We start from the raw sequence: 19,925 nt of genomic DNA on the forward strand, positions 1-19,925 counted from the left end.
CATGCTGCGACTAAGACCTTTGCGGCCAAATAAATAATATTAAAAAAAACCCTTACTTCGACATAATCTCAGACTTCTAAGAAAGTTATATGACTAGTACAAAGAATTCCCATACATATCCTTCACCCACATTTCCCAGGTATTATAATACTAACCACACTGGCTGTATCACTTTCTGAGCTTTTTGAGAATAATTTGCAGACACCATGCTCCTTACCTTTTCTCTTTCATGTGTATTTTCTAAAAACAAGGATAACCTCTTCCATAAAAGCATAGTGTAGTTATCAAAATCAGGAAGTTAAATCAATACAATTCTATTATCGCATTTATAGACCTTATGCAGAAATTTCCAATGGTTCCAATAGCATCTTTTATAGATGAAGAAAAAACTTAAAAAAAAAAAAAAAAACTTTTTTCTGGTCCCAGGGTCCAATCCAGGATCACACGTTGCATTCGGTTGTCCTTGTCTCTTCAGTCCCCTTTTTGCTGAAACAGTCTTTCTGTCTTTGTCTTTATGACCTTAATATTTTGAGAGAGTAGAAGCCAGGTATTTTGTAGAATGTGCTCAGTTTGGATTTGTCTGATTTGACCTCAGGGTTGGTCCAGGATCGACACTTTTGGCAGGAGCATCACGAAGCGACGTTGTGTCTTTCTCAGCACATTGTATCAGGAGACACATGACATGGGTTTGCCCTATTGCTGGGCGTGTTACCTTGCATGACTTAGTTAGGGTGGCATTTCTGGCAGGGAGCTTTCATTTTAATGATCTTGCGAAACTGCCTCCCCAGCAAACCTGTGCCTCCTGCCACCAGAGCCTGAGCCATTCCCATCTTTCTCCCACCAGCTCACAAAGTCTCTGCCCTCCTGGTAGCATGGCTCCCACCCCACCCCTTCCTTCTTTCTTGCCATCTGCAGGCATTTAGCTTGTGGTTTTCAGGCCGTGGCCCGAGGGGGAGTCCCCTGGACCCACCACAGGTGCAGCCTGCCTGTGGGTTTCCCACATGGCCCTGGTGTACAGATGGCAGGGCCCACAGTTCCGTTTTTAGCGTGAATTGCCCACCTGCCTCTAGCTTTGCTCATTGGTACTGCACTGTAAATGGGCCCATTTGCTGGCCAATGTTTTCATGGTGGGAAGACAGTGGGGTCTTTTCTTTAGTGTGGCTTGTGGCCTGAAACTGCTGTTTTGTGGGTATGTTAACCAGTAGGAGGGGTGTGGCTGGTTACCTCCAGCCCCGTGCAAGCTCTCTCACCTCTCTGCTCCTCCCCTTTTAGGTGTGTCAAATGCGTCAACAAGTACTCCACACCTGAAGCGCTGGACCATCACCTGCAGACCGCCACTCACAACTTCCCCTGCCCGCACTGCCAAAAGGTGGGGACCCCTGCCCTTTCTGGCGAGATGAAAGTAGGGGGCAAGAGGTGGTGGAGCGAAGACCCCACTGTCTCCTCCTCTCCTGCCTCAGCATGTGCAGGCCAAGCTTGGGGGTTGTCTCTGCAGACAGCACTTCTTCTTGAGGAGTGAGAGCTCTACCTGGCCTGTCTTACCAGTTGGTCACCCACCCTGGCTGGCCCGGGGTTGCTACTGGGGCCAGGCGGGCCGGCCAGGCTGTGGAGTGAGGACTCTCCTGGGCCCAGGCCCAGCATGCAAACAGCAGCCTTCAACTTCCTGACATCTTATTATCCTGGTTATTACCAGTTCCTTTTTTACAGTGGATCTAGAATCTCTCACTAAAGCCCTTCACACCCATCAAAAATCCAGTCAGGGTTCCATTTTTCACTTTTCCCCAAAACATAATTTTTGTCGAGTTTGTTTGAATCAGGTCCATATACTGTGATTGACTGATCCGACCAAAGTTTCTATTAATCTACAGATTCCCCCATCAGTGCTCTTTTTTTTTTTTCTTTAAATGTGTTTGTTGAAGAAGCTGGGCCTTTGGTCCTGTGGAGTTGCCTGAAGTCTGGATTTTGCTGATTGCACCCCCTGGTGTGTCTAACTGGTTTCTTTGTTCTTCTCATTTTCTTACCACCTTTCATGGCAGATTTCCCAGGACAGACAGTCCTGGTTTCACTTCGGCCTCATTGTACATGTTTCTAATTTTACAGCCTAATTTGGGGATTTGGAATTTGTGGTCTGAATAAAAGGTATCATGAATTAGCAAGAACCCTGTGCCAGATGTGGTTCTGAGGATTCTATCTGAAACTGACTCATTTAACCCTAGGAGGCTGGCATACTATTTTACAGACAGGGAAACTAAGGCACTGAAAGATCATCCAGCTAGGAGATAATGGAGTGAGTAAGTAGTTAGGTCTGTGTCCTTGACCACGAATCTGTATCAGATGAATGAGTACCCTTCCTATGCCTGGGGAGGAAGAAGAATTTGGCTTCCGTGTTTTCTGGCTTTTTTTTACCTTTCCATTTATTTCTTCAGTTACGTGTTCATTTCTTCATTCATTCCCCTGCTTGTCAGTCATTTAACTCAGGCCCTGTGCTGGGAAATGAGAGCTCCTCTCTGCCCTCTGGGAGATCTTGTGTGAGCAAAGAGCTGTTATTCAAATAGGTTAGATGCTAACTTTAAAAGTGTGGGTGGACTTTCGAGGCATTGAGTGTGTGGCATTGAGAAGTCACGGAGGGCTTCATGGAAGCAGTGACCTGAGTTGGGTCTTAAAGTTTGAGTAGGAGTTTGTCCTGCTAAGAGAGAAAGTCTCTCTGGGTAGAAACAACAGCGTGGGCAGAAGCTGAGCCAGCCTGTCTTGACTGGTCTTATGGGTGAGTAGTGGGAGCCATGAGCTTCTAATGACTAAGCTGGGCTCTGTGAGCCTTGACCCCTAGTGGGCAGAAAGAATGGTGTTTCCATAAGAGCTGGTAATGAGGGGCCCCTTGAGCTCGTAATGTGGTGCGAGTGGTGAGTCAGACCTGACACCAACTCCTTTGTCCTGCCAGGTATTTCCTTGTGAACGGTACCTGCGGCGTCATCTGCCTACCCACGGCAGCGGGGGCAGGTTCAAGTGCCAGGTGTGCAAGAAGTTCTTCCGGCGGGAGCACTACCTCAAACTGCATGCTCACATCCACTCAGGTGGGTACCCGCCCCCCGGCAACTTCTGCTCAATCCCCAACTCCCTCCCCTAGACACCTTTTCAGCTCCCCTTTCCATCCCCCTCTGGCCTTCCTTCCCAGCTCCTTCAGCCTGCTTCCTCAGCATCCTCCTGCCCAACCCCTTCCTTCTCTTCATTCCCCACCCCATCTCCTTCCTGGCCCCCTACCCATCTGCCATCTCAAGGGAACAAGAGGTTCCCACCAACACTGTAGTAGAGACGAGCCTATGGAGGCTGGTGGAGGGACTCCTGGCTCTGCCTCTAGGAATCATCCCCTTGAGACCACTCTGAGCCCCTGGGACTGGGCCCGCTGTTCTCGATACAGAATTCCTTCCCACACCTTAACCTTTTTAATGACTACAGACCGTTCCATTGTAATGATCAGAATTACCTCAGTCATTGGATTGGCATTTTTCAAAAGTACTTATTCATCTTAGAGAGGAGGACAGAGAGGAAATAATGGCAGGAAATAAAACAGCCCAATCATAGACCTCTTCCAAAGGGCAGGTTGTGACCCCCGACCCCTGTCAGACGAGAGCTGCTCTCCATGCCCCACCCCCACCAGCCCCACCCATGAAATCTGCAGCAGACGATTTGGGGTGACTGAAGTGGGCCATACTGCTGAGCTATGGAATCTTAGTCCCCCAAACGCTAAGTGTACACCATGAACCTCAGTTTTCTGATCAAGGACTTACCTTATGGTTTGTTGTGAGGATTCAATCAGATAAGATGTAATCGTCCCCTCCTGTGGGCTTCCCTTGTGACTCAGCTGGTAAAGAACCCGCCTGCAATGCAGGAGACCTGGGTTCGATCTCTGGGTTGGGAAGATCACCTGGAGAAGGGAAAAGGCTACCCCACTCCAGTATTCTGGCCTGGAGAAGTCCATGGGGTCACAAAGAGTTGGACACGACTGAGCAACTTTCACTTTCATTTTTCACTTTCTCCCTTCCCGTCGGACCCCATTTCAGTAAACGTCAGGACTGTCCGCCTTGTCACCCGTGCCTCAGGCTCATCCTTGACTCTCTTCCTCTCCTGCCCCACAGCCAGTCCATTGGCAAGGGCTGCCGGTTCTGCTTTCTCAGCATCACCTGTGCTTGGCCACTTCCCATTTCTTGTACCAGCCTCCTTCCTGCCTGAGCCCACACCGCCCTCAGTCTGCTCTCCTACCGCGATCAGATCCTGGCCCTCCTCCGCTCGGCCCCGCTGTGGCTTCTCATTCGGCTCAGAGTAGAAACCTTGGCTTTCAGGCCCTCCCTGTCGGGCCTAGCTGCCTTGACTTCCTCTTCTGCCTCATGTTCCCTTCCCTGCTCCTTCCACTTTGTTCCTCAGACACACCCCGCACCCTGCCTCTCCTCCTGCCTGGACTCACTCCCAGTGTCTGCCAGGCTCACTCCTTCACCACCTCAGGGCTCACCTCAGGTGTTGTCTCATCGGAGAGGCCTTTCCTGCCCCTCCTAACTGAAGCAGCCCCCTCGTCTCCTTGGCAAAGCAAAGTCCTGAGGAAGGAGAGAGAGGTCTTCCCCAGGCCACCTCTCTAAAGGAGTTGCTGCCATCTGGTGGGGACCCCTGTGCCCCAAATTCAGACTCCCTCTCAGGGCACCCTGGGTCCCCCCAACGGGGTTTCCTCCTGCAGGTGAGAAGCCCTACAAATGCTCAGTGTGCGAGTCTGCATTCAACCGCAAGGACAAACTGAAGAGACACATGTTGATCCATGAGCCATTCAAGAAATACAAATGCCCCTTCTCGTGAGTAGAGACGACCCTGGGTAGGAGGGGCAGGTTTACCAGCTGTGGGGTGGAAGGGGCCCGGGGCTGAGGGCGCGAGGCCCACTCACCTTTTGTCCTGTCCCGGGTCCTGCCTGGCTGCCTCACTTCCCGCCCTGCTTCCCTGCCCAGCCCCCAGGGTATGAGGGCTAGCAGAGTGGCCAACAGGAGAGGCCTGGGCTTAGCGCGCTCCCCTGACCAGCGTTTTGGGTTCTAGGACACACACGGGCTGCAGTAAGGAGTTCAACCGGCCAGACAAGCTGAAGGCTCATATCCTCTCTCACTCCGGTAAGTTGCTCCTGCACCTGCTGGGAAAGTCTGGTTCAGCTCGAGCCCCCTGGGCAGGACCCTGGAAAGAGCGGGCATGCCTCATGAGACTTAGTATCCCTGCCTGACACCTTCTAGCCAGCAGACTCTTGCTCCCATGAGCCCCGCCTACGTTTGGGTCCTCAGGGTGCACAGAGGTGAGTCAGCCACAGCCTCCAGGTGGAGAAGGGAGCTGACTCATGAGATGACTGTATCAGAGAAGCACCCACTGTGATAGAGATGGGGTCATGTGGGAGGGAGATCCGATTCTCAGTGGGTCCAAGATAAGGCCAGACGGGTTCCTTGGTCCCCTCAGCAGAGAAGGGCAGCTGGGATGTGGAGTAGGGGTCTTCACGTCACTCCTCAGTTTCCAAGGGGCTCCACGGAGCTCCCCATAAGATTGCTGCTGCCCTGGAGCAGCTTGGCTGGCTTCCCACATCCATGTACCATTTGCTCTGGAACACAGTTTCTCAGTGTCAGCACTATTGCTCTTTTGAATAATTCTTTGTCGTGGATATCTGCCCTGGGCACTGTAGATTGTTTAGCAGCATTTCTGCCTCCAGGGGACAAGCCAAGAAATCCCTGGGTAGTAAAGTCACCCCTGATGAACAGCCACTGGTTTCCAGAAAGGATCTAGTTTGAAATCTGGGAGAGTAGATTGAGGATTTAGAGACAAAGAGGCTAGGTTGGATTCTTGGCATTACCACTGTCCTGCTGGGTGACCTCAGGCAAGTTTCTGCCCCCTCTCTGAGCCAGCATTCTAGGGAAACTGAGGGGGCCGTGGCACAAGCTGTGTGTGGGATGGAGTTGACTTCACAGTGGCCATGGAGGCACCAGTGACTGACCCAGTGAGTGATAGCTGAGAATCTACCACGTGTCAGGCACTGGGGGTGCCATGAGGGAGCCAGGCAGAGCCACACCCCACTCTCCTGGGAAGCTTAGCATTTAGTGGCAGAGATAAAAAGTGAACAGCAAACAGATAAGTATATTACACTAAAATATGCTGAGTTCAAAGATGGAAATAAGCAGAGTGAGAGGGCAGAGAATAAAAGAAGTGGGTGTCAGGGAGGACTTCTTGGAGGAGGTGACAGAAAAGCTGAGTCTGAGAGATGAAAAGAGCCAGGAAATGGCTTCCAGGGTGAGAGAGCAGCAGGGGTGAAGCCTTGAGGCAGGGAAGAGATTGGGGAGTGTTTGAGATGAGGAACGGTGGGCAGGGGTCCTAGAGCTCAGAGAGCAAGTGAGAGGAGTGGAAGGGGCTGAGAGGAGAAGGGGCTGGTCAGCCACACGCAGCTCCGTGGGAAACTTGAGGAATCACTGGAGGGTCTGGAGCAGGGGAGTGTCATGGAGGAGTTTTACCAAGACCTCTCTAGGTGCTCTGTGGGGAGTGAGTGGTGTGAGGGGGCCAGGGTGAGGCAGGCCAGCCAGAGAGGGGAGAGATGATGGCGACCTGGCAAAGTCAGCCACAGTGTGGGGGCTGAGCTTGCTGTTCCGGCAGAAGGAAAGAGCACACGGAGAGGCTCAGAGGCAGGAGGCTAGCACAGGAGAAGTGGCGGGGGGAAGGTGGGAGCTACAACTGGTGGGAGCAGGGCCCAGGTCACACCCCTGCTCACAGGGCAAGCTGAGAAACCGGGTTTTACTCCCAAGTGCCGAGGCAGCCGTGTAGGGTGAAGAGTCTGGGCGCCTCTCACGGCCTTCCCCTCTCTCCCCAGGCATGAAGCTCCACAAGTGCGCCCTGTGCAGTAAGTCCTTCAGCCGCCGCGCCCACCTCGCTGAGCACCAGCGTGCCCACACAGGCAACTACAAGTTCCGCTGCGCTGGCTGCGCCAAGGGCTTTTCCCGCCACAAATACCTCAAGGACCACCGCTGCCGCCTCGGCCCCCAAAAGGACAAGGACCTGCAAGCCCGGCGGCCCCCCCGGAGGCGGGCAGCCCCCCGCAGCGGCAGCGGCGGTGGGCACAAGGTGGTGACCCCCCTGCCTGACCCGCTCGGGCTGGAGGAGCTGAAGGACACAGGGGCCGGGCCCATGCCCGAGGCCGCCCCAGGCAAGCCGCCCTTCTCAGAGCCAGATGCCGTGCTGTCTATCGTAGTGGGGGGTACGGTGGGGGGCGAACCTGAACTGGTAGTGCCTGGGCATGCCGAGGGCCTGGGCTCCAACCTGGCGCTGGCAGAGCTGCAGGCAGGGGCTGAGGGCTCGTGTGCCATGCTCGCTGTGCCTGTCTACATCCAGGCCTCGGAGTGACGGGCCCATGATGTTTGCTCCTGCGTCCTGCCTGATGCTCATCTTTAGGTCCAGAGCCACTGGGAGCAGACCAGAGAGCCTTCCCAGTGGAAGTGAGCCATTGGTCAAAGTCCTTTTGGAACATCATCTGTAAACCCCGGCCCAAGGCCGCCTCTCTGTGTCCCCTGTCCTGCCGGGAAGCCCTGCACCATTCTGGGATCCAAGGCAGCTGAGCCTGAGCGGCCCAGGGTCTGGCTGGTCCAGGCTGGTGGTCGGGCTGCCTAAGAGGGAAGACGGGGCCGTCCCATCCACCCTTCCTCTAGGCTGCCAAGGGGCAGCCTCTAACTAAGCTGCTGAGGCCTGAGATGGTTAGAACCCTTATCTGGTGAACCTTTTCACATGCAGTTCCTCCCAGCATCCCCAGATGACTCTGTAATGTAGGCATGTAGGAGGCACTCGAGTGTCATGGTTAGAGTGGAGCTATCAGCCAGATCTGGCTTCAGATCCAAGCACTGACACTTACTTGCTGTGTGACCTTGGGTAAGTCACTTCCCCTCTCCGAGCCCCACATTCCGTGTCTGTACAATGGGGCTTATGACAGTACTACCTCATAGGGCTGTCATCAGGATCCAGTATGATGAAGTGTGCAAAGAATTTGGCATAGTGCTCAGCACTGAACAAGTGCTCAATAAATGTTTTTTTTATCAAAAGTGACTCAGGCCCTACCTTTGGCAGTTTATTTCTTAGCTCCTAGGTGGCAGCAGCGCCCCCTCCAAAGCACGTAGGGGCTGAGGGGTCCCTTGGCTCCTCACTCACAACTATCCTGCCCCAATAGCCACAGAGAGGTTTGATGCATCCAGAACAGTTATTTTAGATCATGACCCATGGAAACCCCCCTGAGGAAGGGGTTTATAACTCACTTTTGAAAACGCAGAATCCTGGGTCTTAGCCTAAAACCCTCTGTGATCAGAAACTCTAACCAGAGCCAGAGGACCATCTTCCCTGGTGGCTTAGACAGTAAAGCGTCTGTCTACAATGCGGGAGACCTGGGTTCGATCCCTGGGTCGGGAAGATCCCCTGGAGAAGGAAATGGCAATCCACTCTAGTACTATTGCCTGGAAAGTCCCATGGACAGAGGATCCGGGTAGGGACCCTGGTAGGGCTCCATGGGGTCGCAAAGAGTCGGACATGACTGAGCAGCTTCACTTCACCCTCGCGTCCAGCATTGCCTTCCCCGTCTCCAGCTAGCAGGGGGCAAGCACACCAGGCTCCCTGGGAGGCAGGGGGGAGAAAAGGGGCCTTGACCGGTGCTTTCTTATTTATCTTCACCACCAGCTTGCTGGGCCACATTGCCTCAGGTGCAGGAGAGGCCTCTGAGGCTCGAGATGAGACAGGACGGGATTTGAGACGACTGTCGGGCACAATCTAATCACGGAGTTTCCCTGAAGAGGACATCCCTCAGACATCTGTATGTGGGCCTGCGGCTGGAGCTCAGAGCAGGGCTGACTTCCCCACATCCTCAGGAGAGGGTGTGATGCGGTGGGAGGGATGAGTGAGGCAGCCTTGCACAGCAGAGGGGGTGAGGGCAGTAAGTGTACCTGGCCCAGCCGTCAGAAGGGCTAGGGGAGGGACTGGTGGGGACAGGATGTCTCAGAGGAGGAAGTAGCCTTTGACACAGAGTGTTTGATGTATGGGTAGATAGAAGAAGGCATGTCAGGCAGAGCAGGGCATGAGCAAAGACATTGAGGTGTGACAGTGATTGAGGCCTGGGGCTGGTGTGTGGTCCATGGTGACAGAGATTTGGGGGAAATGGGTCAGTCACGATAATCACTAATTGCTTCAAACCTCCATGTGATGGAAGCTGTGTTGTAACCCTTCTGTGTCACATCAGTTCAGCCCCATCAGGTGAGAATTGTCACTTCCCTTATTTCACAGATGAGGTAACAAAGGTCCAGAGAGGCAGAGTTTTGTGCCCAAACACACACAGGAAGTCAGAGTTGGGATTCAAGCTGGGGGGCCTGCTTCCATGTATGCTTAGCCACTGTGCTCTACTGATGGGTCAATTGAAATATGGGTCAATGTCAAATCAGAGAGAGCCTTGGATGTTGGCTTAAGGAATTTTACTCTCTACAATGAATATATTCTCTATTCTCTATAATGAAAGCATCATGGGTGGCATTAAACATTTTTAAAAAAATTGTAACAGTTATAGTAAAAAATGTGAACAACCACATCTCCATCTTAATACAACTGTTTAATTATACTTCTCTTTTTTTCCTGTCAATGTACGCACGCATGCACTTATCAATACTCATGAGGACTAAAGTTGACTAGGCACTTACATCATGCCTGGTGTGCCCTAAGCACTTTAAGGTGAGTGCTACTTTTAATCACATTTTACAGCTAGGATGAGGCAAGGTTAAGCAGCCCCAAGTCACACAGCAGTAACTGGCAGAGCCAGGCCCCCAAACAAGGGCCATATTAAGATCAGGTCTAATACTTAAAAGATGTGGAGTTGGACTGCAGGTGAGGAGGCTGGGGCAATATTGGGGTTCTCGTAGCTAAATCTGTCCTAGGTTGGCATATGGGAGACTGGGGCCCAGAGAGGGGAAGGCCCACGGTCAAGGGTCACTCAAAGTTGATGACAGAGCTTCTGTAGGACAGGGTGTAGTAGAAAGAGGAACTAACCTTGGCATCCAGGGTTGTCAAATCCAGATTGTGGCATCAGGCAGATCTGGGTTTGAATCCTGGCGCTGCCTCTTCCCAGCTGTGTAACTGGCAAGTTACTTCACCTCTCTGAACCTTGGGGTCCTCATATGTCAAATGGGAAGAATGCTATTAATAGTACCTACCCAATGAGATTTTTGTTGCAACTCAGAAAATTGAGCTAAAACAGAGATCACAAACTGGCAGCCTAAAGGCTGATAGACTTTGACTTTCACAGTGTTTGGAAAAAATGTTATGAAATTCGAGACCTACAATCATGAAAAGTAAGAGGCATTCCCTCTGTGTCAGGAACAAGACCATGGTGCCTGCTGTCATGACTTCAACATTATGTAGGAGGCCTAGCCAACAGCAAGACAAATAATATAAAAATTTACTGCATTCCTGTACTCCAGAAGTGATTAGAAAATATAATTTAAATTTGGGAGATTTCACATAAAAATCCACGTTTCTGAGTTCTTTTAAAAAATGGGAGGGAATTCCCCTGAAACCCACTGGTTAACGGACTCTGCACTTTCACTGCTGAGGATGTGGGTTCAATCCCTGGTTGGGGAACTAAGAGCCCTCAAGCCGCAAAGCACAGCCAAAAAAAGAAAAGAAAAATGGGGTATCTGGCCCTAAGGGGCAGCAGTCAAGTGGAGCTCACCCTTTCAGGTGAGCACTTATGTTACATGTGTCTCAAAAGTGGAAAAGCAAGATGGCCAGGCAGGGCCACATGATTTTTCATGTTCCTGGCCCACTTTACTCATTCATCTTATTTATAGACTCTGGGTATATGACTTTGACCCTGGTGGCTCAGATGTAAAGAATCTGCCTGCAATGCAGGAGACCTAGGTTTGATCCCTGGGTTGGAAAGATCCCCTGGAGAAGGGAATGGCAACCCACTCCAGTATTCTTGCCTGGAGAATTCCGTGGACAGAGGAGCCTTGCGGGCTACAGTCCATGGGGTCAAAAAGAGTCAGACATGACTAGACGACTAAGCACACACACATGTGACTTTGAGGAACCCTGGAAATCTTTCTTCCTCTTCCAGTTTTCTCTAAGCCAGAGCTACCCTCAGTTTCTCTATCAATAAACGTGGGGAGTTCAGTCATGGCTTTACTGACTGGTTACTAAGCGCCACACCCTGTGCTCTGTACCTTATTTGCATGTTACTGGAGTCCTTAAGACACCCCTTGGAAGCAAGCTCTCCTGTCATATCCATTTTACAGGTGGGGAAACAAAGGCTCAGAGAGGTATAGCAGCTTGCCCAAGGACTCACTGCTGGAATGTGTAGAGCTGGGTCTCCAGTCTAGGACTGATAGACTCCAGAGCTCCTGCCTAGTCTGAGGATTTCTAAAGGTCTTGCCAGCTCTGATGAGATGATTATTTTTAGAACCACTTCTCTGAGGCTCCAATCAGAGCTCAGCCACACTATCCTCTCCAGGCCACCAGCCTCTCCTGCATGGATGACTGTATCATCAGCCTTCTCTCTGGCATCATCTGCTTTCTCTCTTTCCCCACCACGATCCCCACCAGTTTGACCACAAGAGCCCAAGTGATCTTTCTAGAGCCTGATCAGATTATGGCACTTTCCTGTTGAAAACCCTCCAATGGCTTCCAATCCCATCCAGAATGAACTCTACGGTTTTCCCTGTAGATTTCCAGGTTCTATGATGCAGACCTTGTCCCCTACCACTCTTCTTCTTTCACTCCACTCCAGCCACACCTGCCCTCTAGCTGTTCCTCTCTCATATAAACTGGTTTTGTTGCAGGAAGGTGGACCCCTTCCAGGGCCCAAAAACTGGGCTCTTGTCTAACACTCGGAAATGAATTGTCCAAGGAGACACATGTGCTGACAAAACAAGAGATTTTATTGGGAAAGGACTCCCGGGTGGAGAGCAGTAGGGTAAGGGAACCCAGGAGAACAGCTTTGCCACTTGCAGTCTCGGATTTTATGATGGGATTCATTTCCAGGTTGTCTTTAGCCAATCGTTCTGACTCAGAGCCCTTCCTGGTGGTGCACGCCTTGTTCAGCCTAGATAGATGCCAGAGAGAAGGATTCTGGGATATGGTCAGACATGCGGTGTCTCCTTTTGATCTTTCCTGAACTCTCCGGTTCAGTTCAGTTCATTTGCTCAGTCGTGTCTGACTCTTTGCGACCCCGTGAATTGCAGCCTCCCTGTCCATCACCAACTCCCGGAGTCTACTCAAACTCATGTTCATCGAGTCGGTGATGCCATCCAGCCATCTCATCCTCTGTCGTCCCCTTCTCCTTTTGCCCCCAATCCCTCCCAGCATCAGAGTCTTTTCCAATGAGTCAACTCTTCGCATGAGGTGGCCAAAGTACTGGAGTTTCAGCTTTAGCATCATTCCTTCCAAAGAAATCCCAGGGCTGATCTCCTTCAAAATGGACTGGTTGGATCTCCTTGCAGTCCAAGGGACTCTCAAGACTCTTCTCCAACACCACAGTTCAAAAGCATCAATTCTTCAGCACTCAACTTTCTTCACAGTCCAACTCTCACATCCATACATGACCACTGGAAAAACCATAGCCTTGACTAGACGGACCTTTGTTGGCAAAGTAATGTCTCTGCTTTTCAATATGCTGTCTATGTTGGTCATAACTTTCTTTCCAAGGAGTAAGCATCTTTTAATTTCATGGCTGCAGTCACCATCTGTAGTGATTTTGGAGCCCAGAAAAATAAAGTCTAACACTGTTTCCACTGTTCCCCCATCTATTTCCCATGAATTGATGGGACCAGATGCCATGATCTTCGTTTTCTGAATGTTGAGCTTTAAGTCAACTTGTTCACTCTCCTCTTTCACTTTCATCAAGAGGCTTTTTAGTTCCTCTTCACTGTCTGCCTAAGGGTGGTGTCATCTGCATATCTGAGGTTATTGATATTTCTCCTGGCAATCTTGATTCCAGCTTGTGCTTCCTCCAGCCCAGAGTTTCTCATGATGTACTCTGCATATAAGTTAAATAAGCAGAGTGACAACTCTCCAGTTGGTGGTGGCTTATTAGTTCCGTGTTCCTTAACAGCACCTCCTGTCATAAAACAACTCATGCAAATGGTTACTATGGTGCCTGGCCAGAGTGAGTGGTTTCAGTCAGTGTGCTTCCCCTAACAGTTTCTGCCTTGGGGCCTCTTTCTAGAATGCTCTTTCCCCAGATTTTCCTATAGCTGGCTCCTTCCCTCTATTCACTGTTGTCCAAAAGTCATTTCTGCAGAGAGGTCTTCCCTGGCCAATCTGTTTAAAATAAACCCCACCCACTCCCATTATTCTCTGGTCCCTTACCCTGCTTCATTTTTATTCATCTTTGACATTATATTAGACATTCCTTTATTGTCTGTTCCCCTCATTAGAAGCCCACAAGTTCAAGGACTTTTGTCTGTTTTGTTCACTGGTATATCTACAGTGCCCAGAACTTCCCTGGAATTGCTTGATCAATATTTGTTGAGATACTCTGAGAAAACAAGGTCCCCTCCACAATCCCCTCCTCCCACCTCACAGAGGCCAAGTTTCCCCAGTAAGAATCCTCCATGTAGGCTGAGAGAGAGCTGGGAGGTAATGTCTGATATGAAGGGCTCTTTCCTTTGTCTTAAAAGGGAGCTGAGAATATCTGGGACAAATGAAAAGGCGGTGGCTTGGAAGTCTCAGTTGACAGAGCAGGTATCCTGCCTGGCCCAGGAGAACCGGTTGGACTGATTTTATCACCCCTGGGGAGGAGGGAGTGACAGTAGCAGCTGCAGATGCTCCCAACCCCCAGGGTTGCCAGCAAGTGCCCTGCGGGTTCTCAGGACCTGGAGGGGGTTGGTGTCACGGAGTTTAGCAGCTCTGCATCAGGGGTGGGGGTGACCCCCTCGACTGGCCAAGGGTGGCTGGCGTATGGTTCGTCACAGAAGCTGAGGCAGGAGGTCAAGGCCCAACTTCATTGTGTTGAATCACAGAGAGTGAACTGAAGCCCAGAGAGGGGAAGGGTCTTCTCAGGCTCACTAAGTTCAGATCCAGCTCTCCTGACCTGAAGGATCATAGTGACTCCGGCGAGCCTGAGGTTCTTTGTTGGGAAAGAATTCAGAGACAAGCAGAGAAGTTAAGAAAGTAAAGTGAAAGTTTATTTAAGCAAAGATATACTCTCAGAGGCAGAGGGGGCAGACAGGTGAAGAACTGCTGCCCTAAGCCTCTTTGGCAATCTGGTTACGAGGGGCCTACAAGTGAAGGGGTGGAATATTCACTGGGGAAGGAGGAGTTTGGGGGTTGGCTTCCCTGACTTTCATGGTTGGTGATGCCATCCAACCATCTCATACTCTGTCGCCTCCTTCTCATCCTGCCTCAGTCTTTCCCAGCATCAGGGTCTTTTCTAATGAGTTGGCTCTTTGCAGCAGGTGGCCAAAGTATTGGAGTTTCAGCTTCAGCACCAGTCCTTCCAATGAATATTCAGGACTGATTTCCTTTAGGATTGACTGGTTTGATCTCCTTGCAGTCCAAGGGACTCTCAAGAGTCTTCTTCAGCACCACAATTCAAAGGCATCAAGTCTCCGGTGCTCCATCTTCTTTATGGTCCAACTCTCACATCCATACATGACTACTGGGAAAAACATAACTTTGACTAGACGGATCTTTGTCAGCAAAGTGATGTCTCTGCTTTTTAATACGCTGTCTAGGTTCGTCATAGCTTTTCTTCTAAGGAGCAATAATCTTTTAATTTCATGGCTGCAGTCACCATCCGCAGTATATGTCACCATACGTAGTCACAAATTGTTTTTTTTCTTGTGCTGAAGATATTTTCAAAGAGCAATCCCAGACCCCCCCAAAAAAAACCCTGACCTAAATCTGACTCCCTCACATTGTTATTCATGGGCACCTAGTCCCCCTGAACCACCTGAAACCACGCTGGCAGCTCACCATAGCGGTCGCTTGACTCCCACTCTGAATTGAGGAACGTACACTTGAACTTTAAAACAGATTCTCTTCGGGAAGGAGACCCACAGGGCAACCTGCTTGGCAGAGTGGCTGCCAAGGCATCGTTCGGCGTGAATATTAATGACCCAAGAGCTGCCACTGGTCATGGGACGTTCGGGAGCTTCAGGAGCACTGAGGGCCAGCGCAGGCATCCAGAACATGGGACTAAAAGGTGGGCTCCGAGGCTGAAGGCAGAGACCCTCAGGGAGACAGTGTCGCCAGCACGAGGCATGGGAATGTGTGTCCCTCTGGTCTGTGAGATCCAGGGCCTTATGCACCAGACACACAATGTCACCGTAGGTCAAAGGTTCCAACAAAGGAGCCCGCAGAGGGGCATGGAAGGAGGATGGCCCTATCTCTGGTGGCCATCTTGAAAAGGCCAAGTGTAGGTTTTGCTTTGCCTGTTTTTCTACTTTGTGTAAATGGAATCACGCAGGCTTTTGTGTCTAATTTCTTTCAGTCAGCATAATATATGCAAGCTATTCAAGTGATTGCAAGTCAGGTGGCCCATTCTTTTCACATAGTTCTTAATGAGCTAATACTGAGGTAGGAGGTGGATAGGCCCCTGGGCTGGACAGTTGGTGTTTGTTAAGCAGGGTTAAATTCAAAGTTTGTTCTCAGCCGGACACTCCAAGGACAAAGCTAGTGTCAGAAGCTGAGCTTTGCTTAAGTAGAGATAGAGTGCCCACTCCTGAGGTCAAAGAAGACTTCCCTATCTGCACATGCGCAGGAAGGCTTTTGGGGGGTTGAAAAGGGAGGCAATCCCACCCATAATAAATGTGGGCATGTGCCCAAAGTGTTTTGAGGTAGGATACATCTTAGAGAAAATTTGTGTATGCATCTTGGGGAGGGTGCGTCAACCAGTTAGGTGTGAAGAAGGAAACAAGATAATTGGCCAAATGTAAACAAAGACCTTGAAGCACCGTCTTATATAAGTGACTTGAATATTTATTTGGCTGTGCCGGGTCTACATTGTGGCATGCCATGATCTTTAGTTACGGCATGCGTACTCTTAGTTATGGCAATGTGGGATCTAGTTCCCTGATCAGGGATCCAACTTACGCTCCCTGCATTGGGAGCACAGAATCTTAGCCACTGGACCACCAGGGACCTTCCCTATATGAGTGATTTAAATGACCTTTTTACTGCGCTCCTCGTTCCGGACACCTGTGGGTGTATGTACCTGCCTAGCTTCTGACTTACTGTGCTCCTCCTCTTTGGAGAGAAGACCCATATCCTTTCTCTCTGAGTACGTATTTCTGCCTTGCTTCTGTCTTAAACAAACTGTTTCTCTGTGCGCTCTCCCACATGTTATGCTATGTCTCTAATAATAAACTTTCCTATTTTCACAGTTTTTTGCCTCCTTGAAATAGTCTTGCTTTCAAGCTTGGTAAAGAGTTAGGTCCCCTTTGCTTCTAGCCTCTAGTCCCTGGTGGTCTAATGGATAGGATTCCTGGGTTTTCATCCAGGTTACCCAGTTCAGTTTCTGGGCAGGGAACTAAGATCTCTCTTCAGGACTGCTCACTGCTCACTGCTCTCCCTCTGAGATCAATAACAGTCAGCCTCAGTTTGAAAAAGCTATGCATTTGCCCAAGAGACCAGAGACCAGAAAAAATGAAGACTAGGGAAGCCCAGTATTGCCCTGAGAATCTCTACCAAGGCAGCTGAATCCTCAGCCATGATGGCAGCTACCTTGCCCATGTCACCACCTCCCATCTCAAACACACTAGGCAGACATAATGAATTGATCTCAGCATATTTTTACAAAATATCCTGAAGCAGACTCAGACTTCTTCTCAACCCAATAACCTGAGTGACCCACACCAATTGATTGTGGTTGGTATTAAAGATTAAGTGTTCTGCTATCATATCCCCAAGATGTTTTTCTGGGCTCCCAGAGTTATGACATGAGGGGCTCTGATGGCATCCATGGTTTTCCCCACAGCAATATGAGACTGGTGGTGGTGAGGTCTACAGAGTCTGCTCGTTCATATATTCTCTGGGTCATGGCTCAAACTCAGCAAGTGTTTGCTACCTGTGTGTCTGGTTACAGCATGACTTAGCTAAGAGGGGAGAGGCTGATTGCTTAGATATGGAGGGGTTGCTCTACTCATTAGATGACTTGACGGAAACTTCCCTGTTTCTGTTTTTTATTTTGATAAAAATATTGTCGTTGTTGTTTAGTCGCTCAATAGTGTCTGACTCTTTTGTGACCTGATGCACTGTAGCCCACTAGGCTCCTCTGTCCCTGGGGTTTCCCAGGCAAGAATACTCGAGTGTGTTGCCATTTCCTTCTGCAGGGGATCTTCCAGACCCAGGGATCAAACCCATGTCACCTGAATTGCTGGCAGATTCTTTACAACTGGCAAAGCTCGTTAAAATACTGCAATGTCTCAATTACAAAACAAACTCAAGTCTGGCTTATGTTTCACAATTTATGTTGCTGAGAATTCTTGACAATTCTAGCATGTCTCTTACATTTGAAAAAGTGTTTCCAACCTAGAAAGTTGGGTGAGATGGACTTTCTCATCCTCTGGGAATAGTTACCTGTAGGTGGAGGCTGGGGTTGTAGCAGATTACAGCAACAAAACATCAAGGACCACATTCAAAGCTTGTTTTTGTCTATATGTAGATAATAGTCTGGGGAGGAGACAAGACTCATATGTGAAATAATAGAGGAGAAGTTCCATTAAGCTCTCATTTATCTGAAACTCTGTTCCTAGGCAACAGAGTCCAGCAAGTGATTAAAAAAAAAAAAAAGAAGTTTTTCTTCATAGGCGAGCACTTCAGTTCCTCATTCAGAACAGGTTTACTCAGAACTGGTTTACTAATGCAAAAGACTGGAAGCAGCAAATTAGATTGGTGGGCTTGAGGGAAATATTGGCTACTAGACTCACTGCTAACACACAGAGAAGTGATTCTTGACAGCAACAGACAGAGGAAAACAATGATATGTGAACCCATAACCAGTTGGCCTTTGTAATGAATGGGCAAAAAAATAAAAACAACCCTCAATACTTCTGCTACTTTTGAAAGTTTTGAGTCTTCTTCTGGTTTAATTGCTATTGTGCATAACAGTACTCTTGCCTGGCAAATCCCATGGACAGAGGAGCGTGTAGGCTGCAGTCCATGGGTTCATGAAGAGTCGGACACGACTGAGCGACTTCACTTTCACTTTTCACTTTCATGCATTGGAGAAGGAAATGGCAACCCACTCCAGTGTTCTTGCCTGGAGAATCCCAGGGACAGGGGAGCCTGGTGGGCTGCCATCTCTGGGGTCGCACAGAGTCAGACACGACTGAAGCGACTTAGTAGCAGCAGCAGCAGCATAATGATGACCTAGAATAAAATACACATTTCTGAGCATGTACTGTGCTAGGCCTATGCTAATTAAGCATCTAACACACCCTATCTTACACAAGCTCAGAGGTGGTCCTGTTGTTATCTCCAGTTAACAGTTTTGGAAAGGCACGCACACAGAGGAAGGGAGGTAAAGTGTCCAAGTAAGTATTCAAGGAGGGTTCTGAACCTTTGCAGTCCAGCTTTGCTGTTAGCCTCTACTAGGTTTCAAAGAATCACTTAGGTGAATAAAGCATAGAAAGGCATTGCAGGTAGAGGAACAGCATACGTGAAGACATGGCTAGTAAGTTAAACTAGTCAGTCACTCAATTTCTGAGTCTTGGCTGTTGCTGTTCAGTTGCTAAGTTGTACCCAAATGTTTGAGAACTCCTTGGACCGTAGCCCACCAGGATCTTCTGTCCATGGGATTCTCCAGGCAAGAATGCTAGAGTAGGTTGCCATTTCCTCCTCCAGGGGATCTTCTCTAACCAGTGATCGGCCTTGTCCGTTGTTTAGCAGGTGGATTCTTTACTACTGAGGCATCAGGGAAACGTGAGTCTTGCTGCTGCTGCTGCTGCTAAGTTACTTCAGTCGTGTCCAACTCTGTGTGACCCCGTAGATGGCAGCCCACCAGGCTCCCCTGTCCCTGGGACTCTCCAGGCAAGAACACTGGAGTAGGTTGCCATTTCCTTCTCCAATGCATGAAAATGAAAAGTGAAAGTGAAGTCACTCAGTCGTGTCCGACTCTTAGTGACCCCATAGAGTGCAGCCTACCAGGCTCCTCCGTCCATGGGATTTTCCAGGCAAGAGTATTGGAGTGGGGTGCCAACACTGTTACCCACCTACAAAATAGTAAGTCCTAAAGGAGATCAGTCCTGGGTGTTCATTGGAGGGACTGATGTTGAAGCTGAAATCCCAATACTTTGGCCACCTGATGCGGAGAGCTGATTCATTTGAAAAGACCCTGATGCTGGGAAACATTGAGGGCAGGAGAAGGGTACGACAGAGGATGAGACGGTTGGATGGCATCACCGACACAATGGACATGGGTTTGGGTGGCCTCCGGGAGTTGGTAATGGACAGGGAGGCCTGGTGTGCTGCCCTTCATGGGGTCGCAAAGAGACTAAGCGACTGAACTGAACTGAAAATAGTAAGAGTATTATCTCACACAAGCTTGTGATAATTAAATGTGATAATCCAAGTAAAGCACTTCACAATGCTTGGATCATAGAAAGTGCATAACGTTAATTACTGTTTTATAAAATATTCTTACTTCTCTTCCTGTTTTTCTACCCCCTCCCAACAAAATTAGTTGCAAGGAGACTACATTTCCCAGCATGCCACCCCGCCCTTTGATCCTAGCTAGACCAAAAAGACGCGCCGCCGAGTGTCTTCAGCCGGAAGACTATAGCCTCCCGGCATGCAGCGCGCCTCCTTCCATTAGCTTTGAAGCACGGCCGGCGCGTTGCCCACCGGGAGTTGTAGTCAGCGGCGTGTTTCCCTGACGCCTGCCGGGCCGGGCGTGGGGGCCTGTGGGA

At 49.8% G+C, this 19,925-nt stretch overlaps 1 protein-coding gene across 4 annotated transcripts in view; it reads left to right on the forward strand.

Moving 5' to 3' along the window:
* The window catches only part of ZNF341 (zinc finger protein 341), a 40,705-nt gene extending 32,626 nt beyond the window's left edge, over nucleotides 1–8,079 (forward strand). For all 4 annotated transcript variants that reach the window (XM_061437309.1, XM_061437310.1, XM_061437312.1 and 1 more), the window contains 5 exons: nucleotides 1,273–1,369; nucleotides 2,939–3,071; nucleotides 4,724–4,835; nucleotides 5,071–5,141; nucleotides 6,869–8,079. In XM_061437309.1, coding sequence (XP_061293293.1) covers nucleotides 1,273–1,369; nucleotides 2,939–3,071; nucleotides 4,724–4,835; nucleotides 5,071–5,141; nucleotides 6,869–7,398 — 943 coding nt within the window. In that variant the 3' untranslated portion in view covers nucleotides 7,399–8,079. The remainder of the gene's footprint in view (nucleotides 1–1,272; nucleotides 1,370–2,938; nucleotides 3,072–4,723; nucleotides 4,836–5,070; nucleotides 5,142–6,868) is intronic.
* The last annotated feature ends 11,846 nt before the right edge of the window (nucleotides 8,080–19,925 follow it).

This window comes from Bos javanicus, chromosome 13 (assembly GCF_032452875.1).
Source record: "Bos javanicus breed banteng chromosome 13, ARS-OSU_banteng_1.0, whole genome shotgun sequence".
NCBI classification, from domain to species: Eukaryota; Metazoa; Chordata; class Mammalia; order Artiodactyla; family Bovidae; genus Bos; species Bos javanicus.